General features: G+C 38.2%; 1 protein-coding gene across 2 annotated transcripts in view; it reads left to right on the top strand.

The window, feature by feature from the left end:
- The window catches only part of cwc27 (CWC27 spliceosome associated cyclophilin), a 103,302-nt gene extending 87,482 nt beyond the window's left edge, over nucleotides 1-15,820 (top strand). For both annotated transcript variants that reach the window (XM_009305161.4, NM_201103.1), the window contains 1 exon segment: nucleotides 15,377-15,820. In XM_009305161.4, the coding sequence (XP_009303436.1) occupies nucleotides 15,377-15,539 (163 nt within the window). In that variant the 3' untranslated portion in view covers nucleotides 15,540-15,820.
- The last annotated feature ends 2,088 nt before the right edge of the window (nucleotides 15,821-17,908 follow it).

Below are 17,908 nucleotides of genomic sequence, written 5' to 3' on the forward strand. Positions count from 1 at the left end.
TAGATTATAATTTTTTTGTCCTGATCTGATGGGAACATTTCCATATTGGGCTGAGGGTGTTATTGACAGCTGAGTTCTTTGGCCAGAATAACATTTATGATGCCGCAAAATTAATCAGGCTCCAGGGAGCATCAATCTTAATGCTGTATGCTGGAACACAAAGTTATAGCCCTGATTGTGCGCTTAAGTACAAAAATAGAATATCAATTAGAGACGTTTGGGTTTGATTCTGTTTTCGCCATAATCTTCCTAGCATATGTAATGAAGACGCATGTGTTTGTAAGTACGCCCTCTGAGATGGCCGTAGGTACTTAAACACTGATTTTGCTCCTCCACGTTTACGGTTTTCCATTTGAAAGATGTGTTTTTCTGTTTAATAAATGCTCAACATGATTGGACGTTACCGTGATTCATAGATATGCTTTATTTCTAAAGCCCTGCCATGACCAATGCGTCACACAGTGCTTCTAGTTTTTCCGAGGATTACGGGAAGCAGGCTGGTAAATCATTCTACTTTTTCGGTCTCAGTTCAAACGTATAGCCTCAGCGGTTTGCTTTTTTGGGTCCTGCACTAAGGTATGCCCAATCCATAGATACAGTTCATTACAAACCTGGGGTCATTTTCCATTGGAAGCTTTTGAAACGACTCTGCGGGTTGGATGCTGTGCGTCTTCACTGTAATGACATTTTGCACATTCGCAAGAAGACTGTAAATCACAATCAAACATAAAGAATGCGGTCAAGTGCATGCTTCTGTGGAGAGTAATGGCTTTGCGCTTGATTAATTATCTCTTAATGTCTTAATGGTGTGCGAGTCTGTACCGCAGCCGCAGTGGTGATGTGCTGAGGATAAAGCGAAGATCTGTCAGACTGTCGTCCTCCCTCTTCACGCCACAAGCCACAGAAGGGAAATGAATCGACACGGTGTGTTTTTCTCTCGTGTTCACTTTTTATCAAAGACCCGAAGTCCTAAGCTAAATATATCCACTGAAACGCTCCAACAAATACCATATGTGAGCACAAAATAACCGTCTGACTTTGCGCTCCTACGTGTTTACTATCACTTACTTTATCCTCAGCATAGACTATCATTACTGTCTCAGGACCCCCACGATGCTGGGACGTCTCAGGCTTGACTCTTGGGAGCAGGAGGCCCCGGAGGCCCCCAGTGCTACAAAAACAGCAGTGGGAAGTCTGTACCACTTTCTGAACGCCTGGTGCACCCCACGAACGGAACATGGGTTACAACAGGTCAGACACTGGAAGTCAAGTCTGGGCCAGATTGTAAACTATTCCATCTGTGTCTGCGTCTACAAAAATCCCTTTTCGCCCAGGAGCCCAGGCCTCCACTGCTGCTTCCCCCTCTTTCACGAAAGCGAAAGAAAAATAAATTCAGGAAGAGTTTTCCGAGGGCCTCGGCATCATGGCGGGTGCCCCTCCCTGATAAGAACCCCAATCAAATGGCGGGATTTTTTGCGCGAGCCATAACTCTAGGCGAGGAGTCCGACGGGCTGTCATCACCGAGACTGCTAGACAAATTATCAGAGTCGGCTGCCTTACGCGACGGGAGTCCTGCGGCTCTGCCAGAGTATAGCCATGACATTCTAGATGAGCTGTCACATCTCCTACGGACTTCAAATGGATGCAAGCATGCACACACACACACACTTGGTTGAACACTTAAAAATGGGCTCGCATGCACTAGCAGACTCTTTATGCGTCTCTTTGGCTGAATCCAGGGGTTCTGCGATGGCTCAAAAATAGCAGCATGGCAGATTACTTACCAATGAGAGGGCTCATAGTTTTCTAGAGAGCGAACTGCTTTCATTCTCACTTCCTTCATGCATTCGACTTGACTTGGACAACTAGCTCAATTTAAAAGTCTTCCTTCAGCTACTAAAGTTACTTCCTGACACGGTACTGCACAACCACCAGAATTGCACTGTATTGAATGACGGCTAGGAGTTGTTGAATTGTTGAAAGTCCCGTCACAACTTGTTCTTTCAAACGAGCCTTGGGCTTTGGAGGCGAGTGTGTTTTGTACAGTACCTGGACCGCAGATTTAGATTGTTGGAGGATAAAGTCTTTCCAGAAAACCTGACCTTCACCAGAATAGCTCAAACAGGTGTGGAATGTCAGTTCCTTTAGTGTCTTTTTTTAGTTTAGATGAGACCCCAGAGAGCCATCCAGTCATGTCCATGATGTATAACAATGACCTGCTTCACCCATCCTGACGTTTCTTTGAGGTTCTCTCCATGTCTCGATGCAGACATTTCCTACATAACCATCATCTCAGTTTGAAATGTAGAGCAGAGGTGAGACGTGTGGATCTGTACCTCATCTTAGACCTACAACAAAAACAAAGCCACAAATATGAACTCAAACTGGATGAAAGTTCAGCAACATTTCAGATTTGTGTACTCCAAAATAACATTTTCAAATGGAGAGTTTGACAGTCATGCCCAGTGTTGGACAATAACGCATTACTGTATTGGCATTACTTTTGACAGTACCTAATACTGTATTGCATTACTTTTAAATATATTAAATTTGGTTACCATTACAGTATGTTGCGTTTGTCCATTACTTAGTAAATAAATTAATTTTGGCTGCAGTCTAGCCTACATTTTCCTGTTTACATCAGCAATGCATTGTGGGATTGGTGTATGCCATTCAACAACTGTAAAGAAGAGTCGCTGTGTATAAGGCTGGACAAATGTAAAGTCAAAGCAGAGAGACAGGGTGCGCATGAGAGGCCAAGTATGATCACGAGAAAGACTGAATGTGTGCGAGGTAGGCTGATTGTGCACGCTATTACTAATACTACTACGTTTGTTGTTTCAAATAAATAAGCACACATTTGTTGTCTGTATAACACAATTGATAAGTTTGGTAGACTCAGTGATACATTTCTGTAATATTTCAGAACATGTTATTTAAATGTATAGTGCTGTATTGCTCAGAAAAATGCAGTGAATGATTTTTTATTGCTGAACATATTTTTTATAGCTGTTTACAACAGCAGATTTAGCACTTTGAATATACACAGCTAACTGTTCATAAGTTGCTGACTTACCACATTTAATTTGTGGTTAGTTAAAAAAATTATCTTAGATTTCATTTTTGAGCAGCTGTTATGTTTTTGTTTTGTTTGTAATGCATAAAATGTGCGGCTGTTTATAATATAATTTTTTTTGGTGCTGAATTTCACCTAATTGATTCTGAATGAAAATTCAGATTACTTATATTTATTTCATAAAGGTTTTGTGTTTGTTGTATATTTTCTCTTTTTTCATTGTCAAGCTGTGAAGAAACAGGTTTTATGGTTAAATACAATCTTTTATGATGCTGAAGTAACTTTTGTTTTTTTTCTTTTTTGTTTCTAAATATATTATTCAGCTGGTTTATCACTTTGTGATATTTCCGTTATTGTACTGCTGGTCTGACTTAAATAAATTAGTGTTTAAAATTTCCATTTTATTCAAGCTTGTCTTGTTTAAGTTGTGAGAATCCAAACTTATTTAAACTGTGATGCTGATTAACCGTGTATTCTCAATGCAGCACTGAAGTGACATTATAAAGGCATTAATGAAATTATTAAACATGTTCTTTAGAAAAGTAACTCAAAAATTACTTTTAACAGTAATGCATTACTTTTTGGTGTAAGTAATCTATCAAGTAATTGAGTTACTTTTTTATGAAGTAACTACTAACTGTAACTATTTACTATTTTTCAGTAACTAGCTGGTCATGCCATAGAAAGAACTGTTTTTGGTCCTCCAAAAACCTTAAAGTAGATAATTTTCTTGTGAAGAACATTTAAATAAAAATAAAGTTTCCAACTCCATATGTTGCTATTAGGAATACTTATATTTAATAATCTATAGCTTTTTACTTAATTTTGAAGAATTATTAAAACATGCTTTTGTTTATACTGTGAAATACAGTATAATGGGACTCAAAACATTATTGCACCACTTAAACTATATATGTTTGCATGGATATCTGAAATCCTAGCGGTTAGTAAAAGAGCTGAAAATGACATCTGTGATTCTGTGTTCAGAAACCTGTTGGCTTAGTGTAAACTGTGTCTTGGATTGGGCTGCAGTCTTCAGGAGTCCTCAGGAAGTGACTTTAGCCAGCTGTGAACTCTTCTCGCTGATGCTGGCACTCAGGAATGTTTAGTGGAATGTTATTCTGCCTGCCAATCACCTCTCCAGCCATGAAGAGAAAGGAAGAGAAAAAGCTTTACTGCAGAGAGCATCTGTGCTGTGTTATTGAGACCCCCTACTAGGTTATCAGTGTAGAGGCAGGAGCTGAAGATCTATCCACTACTTAATACACATTTAGTCTAAAGGCCCTGATATGCTTAAAGTGAAAAAAGAACTGGTGTGAAATTATTTTGAACCAAATCAGGCCAAATAAGTTTGAACTTTACCACTTTGGTTGGAAAGCACCTTCAAAATACCATTGGCAACGGGATGTTTTTTTAATGATATTATTCTGTTTGCATTGTGCCATCACTGTAGGAACTATGAAGTACTCTAAATATATAATTAATACTGATTGTCAGACATGTTCACAAGTCTCTGAGTCAAATCTGAAGTCTGTAAAGTGGAGTCAGAGTCAGGTCTGAGGTCTTTAACGTGGAGTCAGAGTTGTCTTTAACGTGGAGTCAGGTCTGAAGTCTTGAAAAGTGGCCTCAGAGTCGAGTCTAAAGTCTTTAAAGTAAAGTCAGAGTCAAGTCTGAAGTTTTTAAAATGGAGTGAGAGGTGAGTCTCTTTAAAGTGGCTTTAGAGTCGAGTCTAAAGTCTTTAAAGTTAAGAGTCAAGTCGGAAGTCTTTAAAGGTGAGTCAGAGTCAAGTCTGAAGTCTTTAAAGTGGCTTTACTGTCGAGTCTGAAGTCTTTAAAGTGGAGTCTGAGTCAAGTCTGAAGTCTTTAAAGTGGGGTCAGAGTCGAGTCTCTTTAACCCTCTGGGGTCTGAGGGTGTTTTGGGGCTCTGCAGAAGTTTTGACATGCACTGACATTTGTGTTGTTTTCAGTATCTTAAAAACATATTAATTGCTAATGTGTGATAACACTGTAAACAGCACAAGTTGGGCTACAATAATACCTAAGCAGCATGTTTGTATGTGTTTGTGTTTTTGAGAAAGAAATGTTTATGCGTGGTTAGTGAAAAACTACAATTTTAAAGTCACTGAAACAAGGCCGTGAAACACACAGAGAACATTTGTGCACAAGACTTTTGAGAACTGGATCTGGTAGTCTAGTGTTTTTGCTTCAAAATGATGTGAGAATCATCTTGTTCACTTGCTCACAGAAAACAATACAATTAATTAAAATTTCTAAGTCACTTTCTGTGTGAAAATGGTTTATGCGAAAAGGTGTGAACTATCAGTACTATGCAGTGAGTAACACCAGAGAAGACAAAGACCTGCATAATGAGCTGCATAATGAGCCATCAGACAGGTATGTGACTAAGAGTTTCAAAAAAGAATCTGAGAAAAAAATACGTTTATTTATATATTTTTATTGTTTGCTGTTTATTTAAAATATATTTAACTATCACACAAAATAACTCAATTCTAGTTAACCTAATAAACTCAGTTACCACATAGGAATTTTAAACAGAACAGCACCTGTAAGTATTTATTTTTATAATATACATATAATTATAATATAATAATAATAATATATGTGTGTATATATATATATATATATATATATATATATATATATATATATATATATATATATATATATATATATATATATATGTGTGTGTGTGTATATGTGTGTGTGTGTGTATATATGTGTGTATATATATGTGTACATATGTGTGTATGTGTATATATATATATATATATATATATATATATATATATATTTCATATAACATTACATTTTTCATTATATAGGCCTATGTTTATCATTATACGCTATACATTATAGAATACACTTTGTATAGCACTGAAACTATAAGTGGCCTGTAAGGACATATTTCATATAAATCATAAAGGTTAAAATAAAAGACTTATCAGCAGGAATTTTGTCCTTTGCTGGGTCTAGACGTTCGTCTAAATGCATGCGCTCGTCATCAGAGTCGAGCCCTTCCTCTGAGGAGAAGGTAAATTCTTTGTCGCTGTTTAGTACTGTGCTTCTTCACCCGTGTAGCGTGCCATCATTCAAACAAAAATAAGTAACTATAATGAAGCTTGTCGTTTGATGCCATGTCTCGGGGAGCGTGTACAATATCTCCTGGCTGGCTGGCTCACCTCAGTTCATTTCCATATGAACTGCGCCTTCACTGCGGGCGGGATCACGTTCGCTGTAATGAAGTGACTGGAGAATCAGTACCAGTCCCTTACTTTTATACGGATTACATGAAAGGAGATTATTTGTTTTCGACTTGAATTGGTTAATGCAAAAGTAGACATATCAAGCTTTCTTTAGTAACATCTCACATGTTTCTTTGTCGAGTATTTTGTTACACCTGGCTCAAGGATGTAACATAATGAGGGAGACGACAAGGAGAAGTATGATCAAAAAGAATATTTATTTAGCTCAATTTAAATTATATAATCAAAATATCAGTATCAGTATGTTCAATCAGTGTGAAATGCAAATGAATGGATGCGGTAAATGTTGTCAGTGATAGTGTATGGATGCGAAAGAAAACATAAAGGCCAAATAGGAGCGCGGCTCTGGCCAACTGCCAAGTGAATGGACAGCGGCCCCGACAAACTCTCTGCCGGGGTTTAAATAAGGGCGCTGACCAGCATCAGGTGCGCTGAAGGCACGCCCCCAATCTGGAATCAAAATCAAACACAAAACAACGCAGTCCTAACACACCCCCCTAAAAAATAATCCCACATCAAATTAAATCAAATAATAACTATAACATACATACAGGAGTAGGTCAGGGACATCAGTGGGAGACCAAAAATACCGCCTCATCACTCCACCACAGGGGCACGTGACAAGGTAACCACGGCGATGCCCAACTCGAACACAACAGTTTTGCAATGTTATTCTTCAGCATGTGCTGAATCTCGGACTCTAATTTAATGCATTTATCAAAAGGGACACGATAAAAACGCTGGCGTTTGCGTGAAGCGTCACCCACATCATGCTCTATAAGATGCGTTTGTGATGGAACATCCCCAAATAATGATGGAAATTCTCGGATCAAATGTGACAGCTCCACCCGCTGCACAACAGTTAGGCGAGACAACAAATCCTCCAACTCTTTCAAAGTCTCAGAATTATTTAATCGAGGTGGCACTACAGCATCATCTAAAAACTTACCCCCCTCCCGGTCTCCCGCGGAGGACTGTCCCAGCGCCTCAATCGCCGGACTGATCACCCCAGAGGATTTAATATCAGCTTGACAATCTCGGGAGAAAAAGGGTTTCAGCAGATTTACATGGCAAATTTGGGTTATTTTCTTTCTGTCTGGAGTTGCAATTTCATAATTAAGATCAGACAATGCACGCACTACAGTATACGGTCCCACAAACTTTGCGCAGAACGGAGAGCTCACTAGTGACAGCAACGCCAAAACCTGATCCCCCGGTTTAAATACGCGCTGCTCAGACCGACGATCAAAAAGAGTTTTCATTTTAATCTGCGCCTTCTCCAAATTTTCTTTAGCTGCCTGACCAGCTAAAATCAAGCGCCTTTTAAACCCATTCACATATTCAAGTAAGCTTTGTGGTGGTTGTTTGCCTTTTAACTGATCGCCGAGAACAGAAAGTAAACCTCGAATTTTGTGGCCGAAGACTAAATCATTTGGGCTAAAGCCCAAACTAGATTGCGTGACCTCCCTTGATGCTAACAACAGCCACGGAAGCCCTTCTTCCCAGTCGCGATTTAATTCGACACAATACGCCCGCAAAAGACACTTCAGTGTTTGGTGAAATCTCTCCAGCACCCCTTGACTCTGAGGATGCTGCACACTGGAACGATGATGTTTAACTCCTAATTGCTTTAAAATCTCTGCGAACATTTTTGAAGTAAAGTTCGTTCCTTGGTCACTTTGAATGACCTTTGGAATACCGAAGATGGAAATGAATTGAGACAGGGCTTTTACTACGGACCGGGTAGTGATATTACGCAACGCGTAAGCCGCTGGATACCGAGTACTTTGACACATTACTGTTAGAAGGAATTTACTTCCCGATTTTGAGGGAGGTAACGGACCAACACAGTCTATTAACAAATATTCAAAGGGCTGCTCTACTGGAGGAATGGGATACAGTGGGGCTGGTTTCAGTAGCTGATTAGGTTTTCCGGTCACTTGGCATGTATGACATGTTCTAATAAACCGCGAGATATCTTTTTTCAACAGCGGCCAATAAAAGTGCTGCAAAACTCTAGAATATGTCTTTTTTACACCCAAGTGACCAGCTAGATCGCCATGAGACAATTTAAGTACAACATCTCTGAATTTCTCTGGAACAACAACTTGAACCACTGACTCACCACCACCATCCTCGTGTAACGCAAGCCACTTGCGCAGAAGCACCCCATCGTTAATATAATATCCAGTCGCGGCACTCTCTACCTCCTCCGGTGGGAGAACAGCAGCGAACATTTTTTCTAATCCAGGATCATCCCTCTGGGCAACAATGAATTCTGCACGAGAAATTCTTGACAAGAGAGACAATCCAGGAGCGACAGACTCAACAGGAACACGGGTATCATTCAGGTTAGACTCATTCAACATTTTAGACTTGGATCGCGTCACTACACATGACACATCTTCGGATAACTTACAACATTCTTGATCAAGAACAGAGGACGTGGTGACAATCGGTGCAGGTGTCATTACAGGCCACACACTCTCCCCAGCCAAATTATTTCCCAAAATAATGTCCACTCCCTCCACCGGCAAAGAAGGGCGCACTCCCATAATAACTTCGCCGTTCACCAACTGGGATTGTAAACTAAACTTGTGCAAAGGGACAGACAATGTTTGAAGTGCAATTCCTCGAATTAAAACATTCTTACCGACATACGAGCTGGATGAAAATGGAAGTATGGACTCCAAAATAAAGGACTCGGACGATCCCGTATCCCTCAAAACTCTTACAGGTACGCTTTCATGTTCCTCTAAAAGAGAAACACAACCTTGAGATATAAATGGTGCATACCCAGTGTTACCTTTAATTTCGGAACAATTTCCTTTTATCACGGAGTCATCCGTACTGCAAACAGCTGGAGTCTGCGGAAAACAATTGGTCAAAAGCACAGGTGCAGTATTTTTATTTTTGCCACGTATCTGCTTATTTTTTAGCAAAGGGCACTCGTTTTTCCAGTGCCCGACCTCCAGACAATACCGGCACGTTGAATCAGATATCGCTCTACGAGAATGTAAATATGGATCAATTTGTTGCGACTGTTTAAAGTGAAAATTTCCATTTCCCCGATTCCCAGAACTAAATCGGTTTTTATGAGTCAGAACAAAGTCATCTGCTAATGATGCAGCTTCAGCAGCAGTGCGAGGTTTATTCTCATTAATGTAAACAGCAATTTGATCAGGAACGATATTTTTCAGTTGCTCAATAATCATCATTTCACGCAACTCACTAAATGATTTTACATTAGATGTAGAACACCAGCGATCAAAATGATTACCTAGCTCTCTAGTTACTTCCACGTGTGTTTGTCTCTCACCTTTTCTCCACGTTCTAAAACGTTGGCGGTATGCCTCTGGAACCAGCTCAAATGCCTTTAATACAGCAGATTTTACGCTATCATATTTTTTCCTTTCATCAACAGAAAGAGCAGTATACGCCTCCTGGGCTTTTCCCACTAATACGGACTGAAGCATAACGGTACGGTCAGTCTCAGGCCAATCTCGTTCATCAGCAATGCTTTCAAACAACGAAAAAAATACGTCTGGATCTCGCTCATTAAACACCGGCAACAACTTCAAATTATTAATGAGATTGAATGAGCCGTCTGTGCGATGAACAGGTGACCCGCTCGCATTTTGGAGTTTTAAACTCTCGAACTTAAGTTGAAACTCTTGGTTTTGTCGTTCCACAGCTAACTTTTGCTCATGTTTTATTTTCTCAAATTCCATCTCACGCTTTCTCATCAAATCATCCAATCTAAGTTTTTCGATTTCCATTTCACTAACGCGCATCTCTTTTTCGTGCAACTGTTGCATTCTAATCAGCTCTTTTTGCTGCTCAAATGACAAACCAACAAATGACATTTTCTCAGCTGCGGGATTAACCCCAGCTGTTGCTCGTCTCGACGTAACTGGCAAAACCTGAAGTTCACTCAATTTAACTCGAATCATTTCTCTAACCTCATCCTTACGCATTCGTTTATCAACGCCACTCAACTCGTATCGATCTACAATTTCCCAAAGCTGCTTTTTCGAGCACAAATTCAATAGCTCATCCGAAGGAGCACTACAAAATTCTTCCACTGACGTCATTATCAAAATCAACCAACCAAAGTTCTAACAAATACTCAAATAACCTACTCCCAATTACAATTTACGCAGGTAATTCTTACGGTCAAAAACTGTGCACAAATTCATTAATTCCCCACCTAATCCTATCAAAAAAAAACTCTAAATAACTATTCCTAATCTTCATGCGCTCCCAAGAGTCGAGCCCTTTGAAGCACTCAGATACCGCTGGTGTGGAACTGAACAGATAGTTCAGAACTACTCCACGGCAGTGCACTCAACCCAGAAGCCGCACAAAAACAACAAACTAAAATAAAAAACAACCAACGCAATGCGCTGCTACAAGCTAACAGGGGAAATTTACATTAACACAGTTTTAAACCGCAAGAACTTACCTTTTCCTGATCGGACTAGAAACCCAAAGCCGCTCCAACAAACATCTCCCCCTCCTTGTCTCTCCCACCTATTACACAACAAATACCGATTACGAAAGCCAAAGATCAAATCAACTAAATTTAAATTAGACGAGCCCCCATATGTTACACCTGGCTCAAGGATGTAACATAATGAGGGAGACGACAAGGAGAAGTATGATCAAAAAGAATATTTATTTAGCTCAATTTAAATTATATAATCAAAATATCAGTATCAGTATGTTCAATCAGTGTGAAATGCAAATGAATGGATGCGGTAAATGTTGTCAGTGATAGTGTATGGATGCGAAAGAAAACATAAAGGCCAAATAGGAGCGCGGCTCTGGCCAACTGCCAAGTGAATGGACAGCGGCCCCGACAAACTCTCTGCCGGGGTTTAAATAAGGGCGCTGACCAGCATCAGGTGCGCTGAAGGCACGCCCCCAATCTGGAATCAAAATCAAACACAAAACAACGCAGTCCTAACAATTTGCTAAGTTTCAGTTCATTTTAATGACGTGTTTTTCCTGACACAGTCTACTGTTGCGTGCTTCTCATGCAGGCTGTTTGTAATGTCAAAGCTTCGTGGGCGTTGTCGCATTAACTCTAATAAGCTCAGACTGAGAAGCTAGACATAGCGTTGGTTTCATACTGATTACTTTATCAAACAATATTTGTTTTCAACATGCATAGCTGCATTTAAAAGTAGACACTTCAAGCTTTATAAAGATATGTGTCTCGTGTCTGGATGTTTTATTTTCGCGGAGTTTCAGCGCATTTTACTGACGCGTTTCTAAAAACAGTTCAGGGAGAGAGAAAAGACAGAATGCCTACACTGTTTATTATCCTTGTTTTGCAAAAGCACACACATTTGTTTTTGTTGTGAGTGTACACATTTAAAAGTAGACACCTAACAGATTCGATTGATGTATTGATCTTATCTGTACGATCAAAACTGAAAGTGTAATTTAGGTTAATTTCAGCTCAATGAGATAAAAACTTGTCAGAACGCGTATACGCGGTCTTCGACCCCAGGGGGTTAAAGTTGCTTCAGAGTTGAGTCTGAAGTCTTTAAAGTGGAGTCAGAGTCAAGTCGGAAGTCTTTAAAATGGAGTCAGAATCAAGTCTGAAGTCTTTAACGTGGAGTCAGTGTCGTCTGTAACGTGGAGTCAGAGTCAAGTCTGAAGTCTTGAAAAGTGGCCTCAGAGTTGAGTCTAAAGTCTTTAAAGTGGAGCCAGAGTAGAGTCTGAAGTCTTTAAAGTGGCTTCACAGTCGAGTGTGAAGTCGTTAAAGTGGAGTCAGAGTCAAGTCGGAAGTCTTCAAAGTGGAATCAGAGTCGAGTCTGAAGTCTTTAAAGTGGAGCCAGAGTCGTGTCTGAAATTTTTAAAGTGGAGCCAGAGTGCAGTCTGAAGTCTTCAAAGTGGAGTCAGAGTCAAGTCTGAAGTCTTTAAAGTGGAGTCTGAGTCAAGTCTGAAGTCTTTAAAGTGGAGTCTGAGTCAGGTCTGAAGTCTTTAAAGTGGCTTCAGAGTCGAGTCTGAAGTCTTTAAAGTGGAGTCAGAGTCGAGTCTGAAGTCTTTAAAATGGAGTCAGAGTCGAGTCTGAAGTCTTTAAAGTGGAGTCAGAGTCGAGTCTGAAGTCTTTAAAATGGAGTCAGAGTCGAGTCTGAAGTCTTTAAAGTGGAGTCAGAGTCGAGTCTGAAGTCTTTAAAGTGGAGTCAGAGTCAAGTCTATAGTCTTTAAAATAGAGTAAGAGTGGAGTCTCTTTAAAGTGGCTTAAGAGTCGAGTCTGAAGTCTTTAAAATGGAGTCAGAGTCGAGTCTGAAGTCTTTAAAGTGGAGTCAGAGTCGAGTCTGAAGTCTTCAAAGTGGCTTCAGAGTCGAGTCTGAAGTCTTTAAAGTGGAGTCAGAGTCTAGTCTGAAGTCTTTAAAGTGGAGTCAAAGTCAAGTCTAAAGTCTTTTCTGTTTTTACAAATATTTTTTCCAGCTAATTCTATTTAAAAGTGTATTAGGTTAAATGTTAGTGAGAGTGGTTTAAAATTATTAGGATCAAATGAAAAGCAAACAAGAAGCATCTTGAAGGGGGCGGGGCATGTCAGATACTACAGAGCATTTGATTGGTCGGAAGAGTTGATGAGAAACTGAAGTATGAGGTGAAATCAAATGAAAACTTTTCATACGTTTAGACGGAAGTGACAAACTGCAAGATTTGGTTTATATCTTCTAAATGTGATTTTTGTCATAGTTTTGGGGCCACAGCCGTATCACCCTGCAGACAAAGACCGGTTACTCATTGAAGCTTAACAGGGCTGAGCCTGTTCAGTACCTGAATGTGAGACCACATGGGAAAACTAGGTTGCTGTTGGAAGTGGTGTTATTGAGGCCAGTAGGGGGCGCTCAACCTGTGGTCCGTGTGAGTACTAATGCCCCAATATAAAAAAGAGGACACTAACGTCAGTGGAGTCTTTCGGATGAGACATTCAACCAAAGTCCTGACTCTCTGTGGTCATTAAAAATCCCATGATGCTTTCTCGTAAGAGTAGGGATGTAATCCTGGTGTCTTGGCCAAATTCCCTCCATTGGTCCTTACCCATCATGGCCTCTAAATCATACCCATTCACCGACTTGGCTCTCCCACTGTCTCTTTACTCCACCAATAGCTGGTGTGTGGTGAGTGCAATGGTACTGTTGTCGTGTAGCTGCAGTTGCATCATCCAAATGGATGCTGCACACTGGTGATGGTGTGGAGAGACCCTCTTCATGATTGTAAAGTGCTTTGGGGGTATGGCCAAACACGATAAATGCACTAAATAAATACACATTACATTAAATTAGATTATAAATATTCTTAAGACCAACATACTGAGATTATCACCTTAAAATGGTATTTTGACATTAAGGGCCCTATCATTTACCCGGCGCAAGTTGGGGCAAGGCGCGGCGCAATACTTGTTTGCTAGTTTCAGCTTGGCACAAGAGTCGTTTTGAGGCATTGCGCCATGCTCTTTAAATAGTAAATGCATTTGTGCTCATATGTGCGCCCATAGGCGTTCTGGTCTATAAAGGAATGCATTTTGAGGCGCACTATTGGCGCGTTGCTATTTTGAGAAACCATAATAGATTTTTCATTAGACCAAAACAAACCCGGTCTAAACTCCAGCGCAGAGTTGCGCCTCACTTACACACTGCTTAATAGCCTACACACAAGATGTAGAGCAATACGCAAATATCTTTACATAAGAAAAAAAATTAATATTAAGGATGGGCCTATATATATGATATAATAAGAATATATATAGGATATTAATATAAAGGATTAAAATATTACAAAACATATTATTTTCTAGCCTACATAAATATGAAAAACCAAAGTTTTTTTGCTTTCTTCATCTCGGGAGGCTTTTTCAGTTCATTCATATTAATTTGCTTTTGTATAATTTTATTATTATTAGCAGTATTATTTATTATATCCATATTTATATTTGTTTTATAAAAACAAGCATTGATTGGCCCACCTGCAGGTTTTAGACCATGTGGGGCACAGCATGTGTTTTAGGATTTAACTGAGGTTTTTGAACACACTTTGTTATTATTGTTCATTTATTTGTTTTCTGAAAATTAGAACTGAATTTAGAAATAGGTTTGAAACAAATTTTTGTGCTTAACAAACGCAATTAATAATTTATAGGCTAATTGATGTCTGTACGTAAAGGTTTCCCTATCCACAAGAGCGAAAGTGAAAGTAGATCGATTGTCTCTCATTCTTGCGCGGTAGATGCTCTGTTTAACTGTTTTTCTGTAAAAAAAAAAAAAAAAAACTGTTAACTGTTTGCTTGTGAAATGCTCAGTTTTTCAACTTCCACCTACTTTACATCCTGTAAATAGCAAATGTGCTCATGGCGCAACGCAGCTGGCTCTTAAAGGGAATGGGAGATGAGACTCTAATTGGTTTATTCTCAAAACACAGCTATAACTCATTAAGAAAATAAACTCAACCCTTGTAGACCATGCGCCACGGCGCAATGCGGATTTTCCTGTCCTTAAATTAGCAAAAATGCGTTCTGACACGCCCTGAAAGCGTTTACGCCCTGCATTTGCGCATGGACCGTCAAAATAGAGCCCTAAGGGTTACAATAACTTGTTAAGTAATATTAAGCATTAAAAATGTGTTTTAATAATAGTCATTAATAAGTTGTGAGTTTATTGAAGTATAGATAAGCTAGATTTTTTTTTATTAAATAAATCTTATGTTTATTTTTAACATAAACATTTTTATATTTTTATTATTACTTCTGTTAAGCTTTTTTATGTATTTTTCCCTCTTGGAACCGTTCACAATGGGAGTGATTGAAATAAATTTTGTTCTTGGATGCATTCTTCCTTTAAAGAGCCTGTTTGTAGACTCATCAGAGCTGAACGTCTCCTCTGATCTGATTTGTTCCACTGGGAAATTCCCACAACTTGTAACTCTTGTGATTTGGATGATTTAGTGGCCTTGCTCTTCTTTTGAACTGAACTCCGTTTCCCCTTGTGATTTAGGATGGCCCACGTTCTGCACTTTGATGAACAAAGCAGAAAGGTAAAAGATGCCAACATGCAGGATGAAGACACGTTCGAGATCTATGATCCACGCAACCCCGTCAACAAGAGGAGACGAGAGGAGAGCAAAAAACTCCTGAAAGACAAGAAGGCCAGGAGGTGAGACTGCAGATACAGTTCCTGCCTGTCTCCAGAAGAATCCAATTGACCTGTGCTTAAATGAGAGATCATACACACAATTCTTACATTAAAGACTCATTTCCATTTGGTATGATACTTAGAGATACTTGTAAAAGTTGCAACCATTTAGTGTTTTTCATAATACAGACAACAATCTTCTTTTACTCTTTGGTGTCATTATCAAAAATGTTCTTACACTGTAAACAAACAGGCTCTCAAATTGTGTGTATTTACAACATAGTAATAAAAGTCCTTATTTCTAAACTTGTTGTTCATTTTTTGCCCTTACTGTTTTATTAATATTATCGGTTGATTGATTGATTGATTGATTGGTTGGTTGGTTGGTTGGTTGGTTGATTGATTGATTGATTGATTGATTGATTGATTGATTGATTGATTGATTGGCCATCAAGCTGCATTGACAAGATCATCCAATAAAATTAACATCACTCCTAAAATCAAAGTAACACACAGAGCTGATGCCAATACAAAAAGAGTAATGGAGGCCATTACTTGTTGTAAAGTACAATAATAACAACTGCATAACCAATTTATGAGCAAAGCAAAATAAATTTCTTGCACACTTGTATTGTAGTTTAATAGGTTATGATTAGGGGTATGAAAGTACTGTAAAAAATATTTTAAAATACATTGAAATGTCCCAGTAAATCAGTAAGTTGAGACAGTAAACAGTGAGTTTTTTTTAAACCTGCTTAAGAGAAATCTACTCATTTCCTGTATTGCAGTGTCTCTAAATTTGTTCTATTTTGTTTGTATTAGGGCTGTACAATAATGAAGATTGAAAAAAATATAGTATATAGTTGACAGCATGCCTAAGAATGTGATATTTAATATTTGTTTTTTATATAATTAATATGTTTCATTTTACTTCGGGGAAAAGGAAGTATTACTACCATTTTTATTGAACAACAGGGTATAAAACAAAACTGAACAAAACAAAGTGAGCAAAAAAGATTAAATTAAATATTACCTTACATTAACCAATTGGCAAATATGTTGTAAGAACCTGTCAATGTAAAATTTGAATAGGAGGAGAACATTAGGCATTCTAACTCAAAACAACTGCTTTTAACAGATTAATTCATATTAATGAATGCATTTATTATGGTTTAAATGTATTAATTAAAAAAACTATTTGATATGAATTTTGATATTTTGATAAGAACTTATTCATTTGTCTTAGAGTGGTGAAACATACACTAGTTTCCCCAACAGACTACTGTGTCAAAATAAATAAAACGTTTATATTTATTATTACAAATATTGCAATAATTAATTATAATTATTAATTACTATATTAATATATTTCCTACAAAGCAAATTCTCAAGGGTAGTGAAGATTTGGTCCCACACTACGGAGTTAAAGCAGTCAAAGAAAAAAAAAAAAAACACACACTAAAAAATACAGAGTCAAATTAAAGTAAATGCTTGTGTAAAGACCGTACATACCACAATGGTGACATCCATCAAAGCAAGTATTTTTCATTAAATCTCATTACAGACATTTGTAGACATCTGACAGTAACAGTCAAACTGATTCTGTTTGTGGAGCTGTTCAATGATCCTGATTAGCTGAGATTTTGAGAGATTTAAGTTTTCAGTTGAGTTCCTTTAAAGCCATGTTCACACATTCACAGGTATTCTCAGTTTTCCAAAAAAAAAAAAAAAAACCACTGACCCTGGTGCTTTTGAAGTGTTCCCCCTGACATTTTTTTTTTTTTAAATGTGGGTTTAATTGACCAGATACTGCATTTTTGTGTAGAAAAAAGCTGCAGTTTAGACAAAACCCATGTTTGTTTGGAAAGCAAGGCCTAAGGTTGTGACTGAATTTAGTTGTAGTTTTGTGTTTTTCTTCAGTGATTCTGCTTTTTAACAGGAGTTCATTATTCTCTGTTCACTTAGAACTTTAACTCTGCTCCAGTGTTATTTTAACTCTTTGTAGGAGTTGAACAAGTGGGAGAAGTTAATTTTACTCTAAGGATTTAGCTGTGTATCAAATTGTGTATCAAAAAATGACAACTTTAAAGTAAAGATATCAGTTAAATGATCAAGTTATGTTTAGATGGGGTATAATGAAAGCAAAAATCATTAAAAAAGACCAATAACCTTGATTTATTCCCCATGTTTTATGTGCTTACAAGGTAAGCAACTATAGTTGCCGCTTGAACTTTTGACAAAGTATAGAATAAACTATAGATCTCTTTTAAAAGATTTGTTTTGATTGGATGAATCTAGTGACCTTAGTAGTAGGAAGTTGAAGGCCTCATGTGACCGGAAGTAAATAAATTCCTTTATTTCTTTCTTGAAATCTTTTATTTGGTTGTTTGCTTT

Source organism: Danio rerio, chromosome 10, assembly GCF_049306965.1.
Source record: "Danio rerio strain Tuebingen ecotype United States chromosome 10, GRCz12tu, whole genome shotgun sequence".
Classification (NCBI taxonomy): domain Eukaryota; kingdom Metazoa; phylum Chordata; class Actinopteri; order Cypriniformes; family Danionidae; genus Danio; species Danio rerio.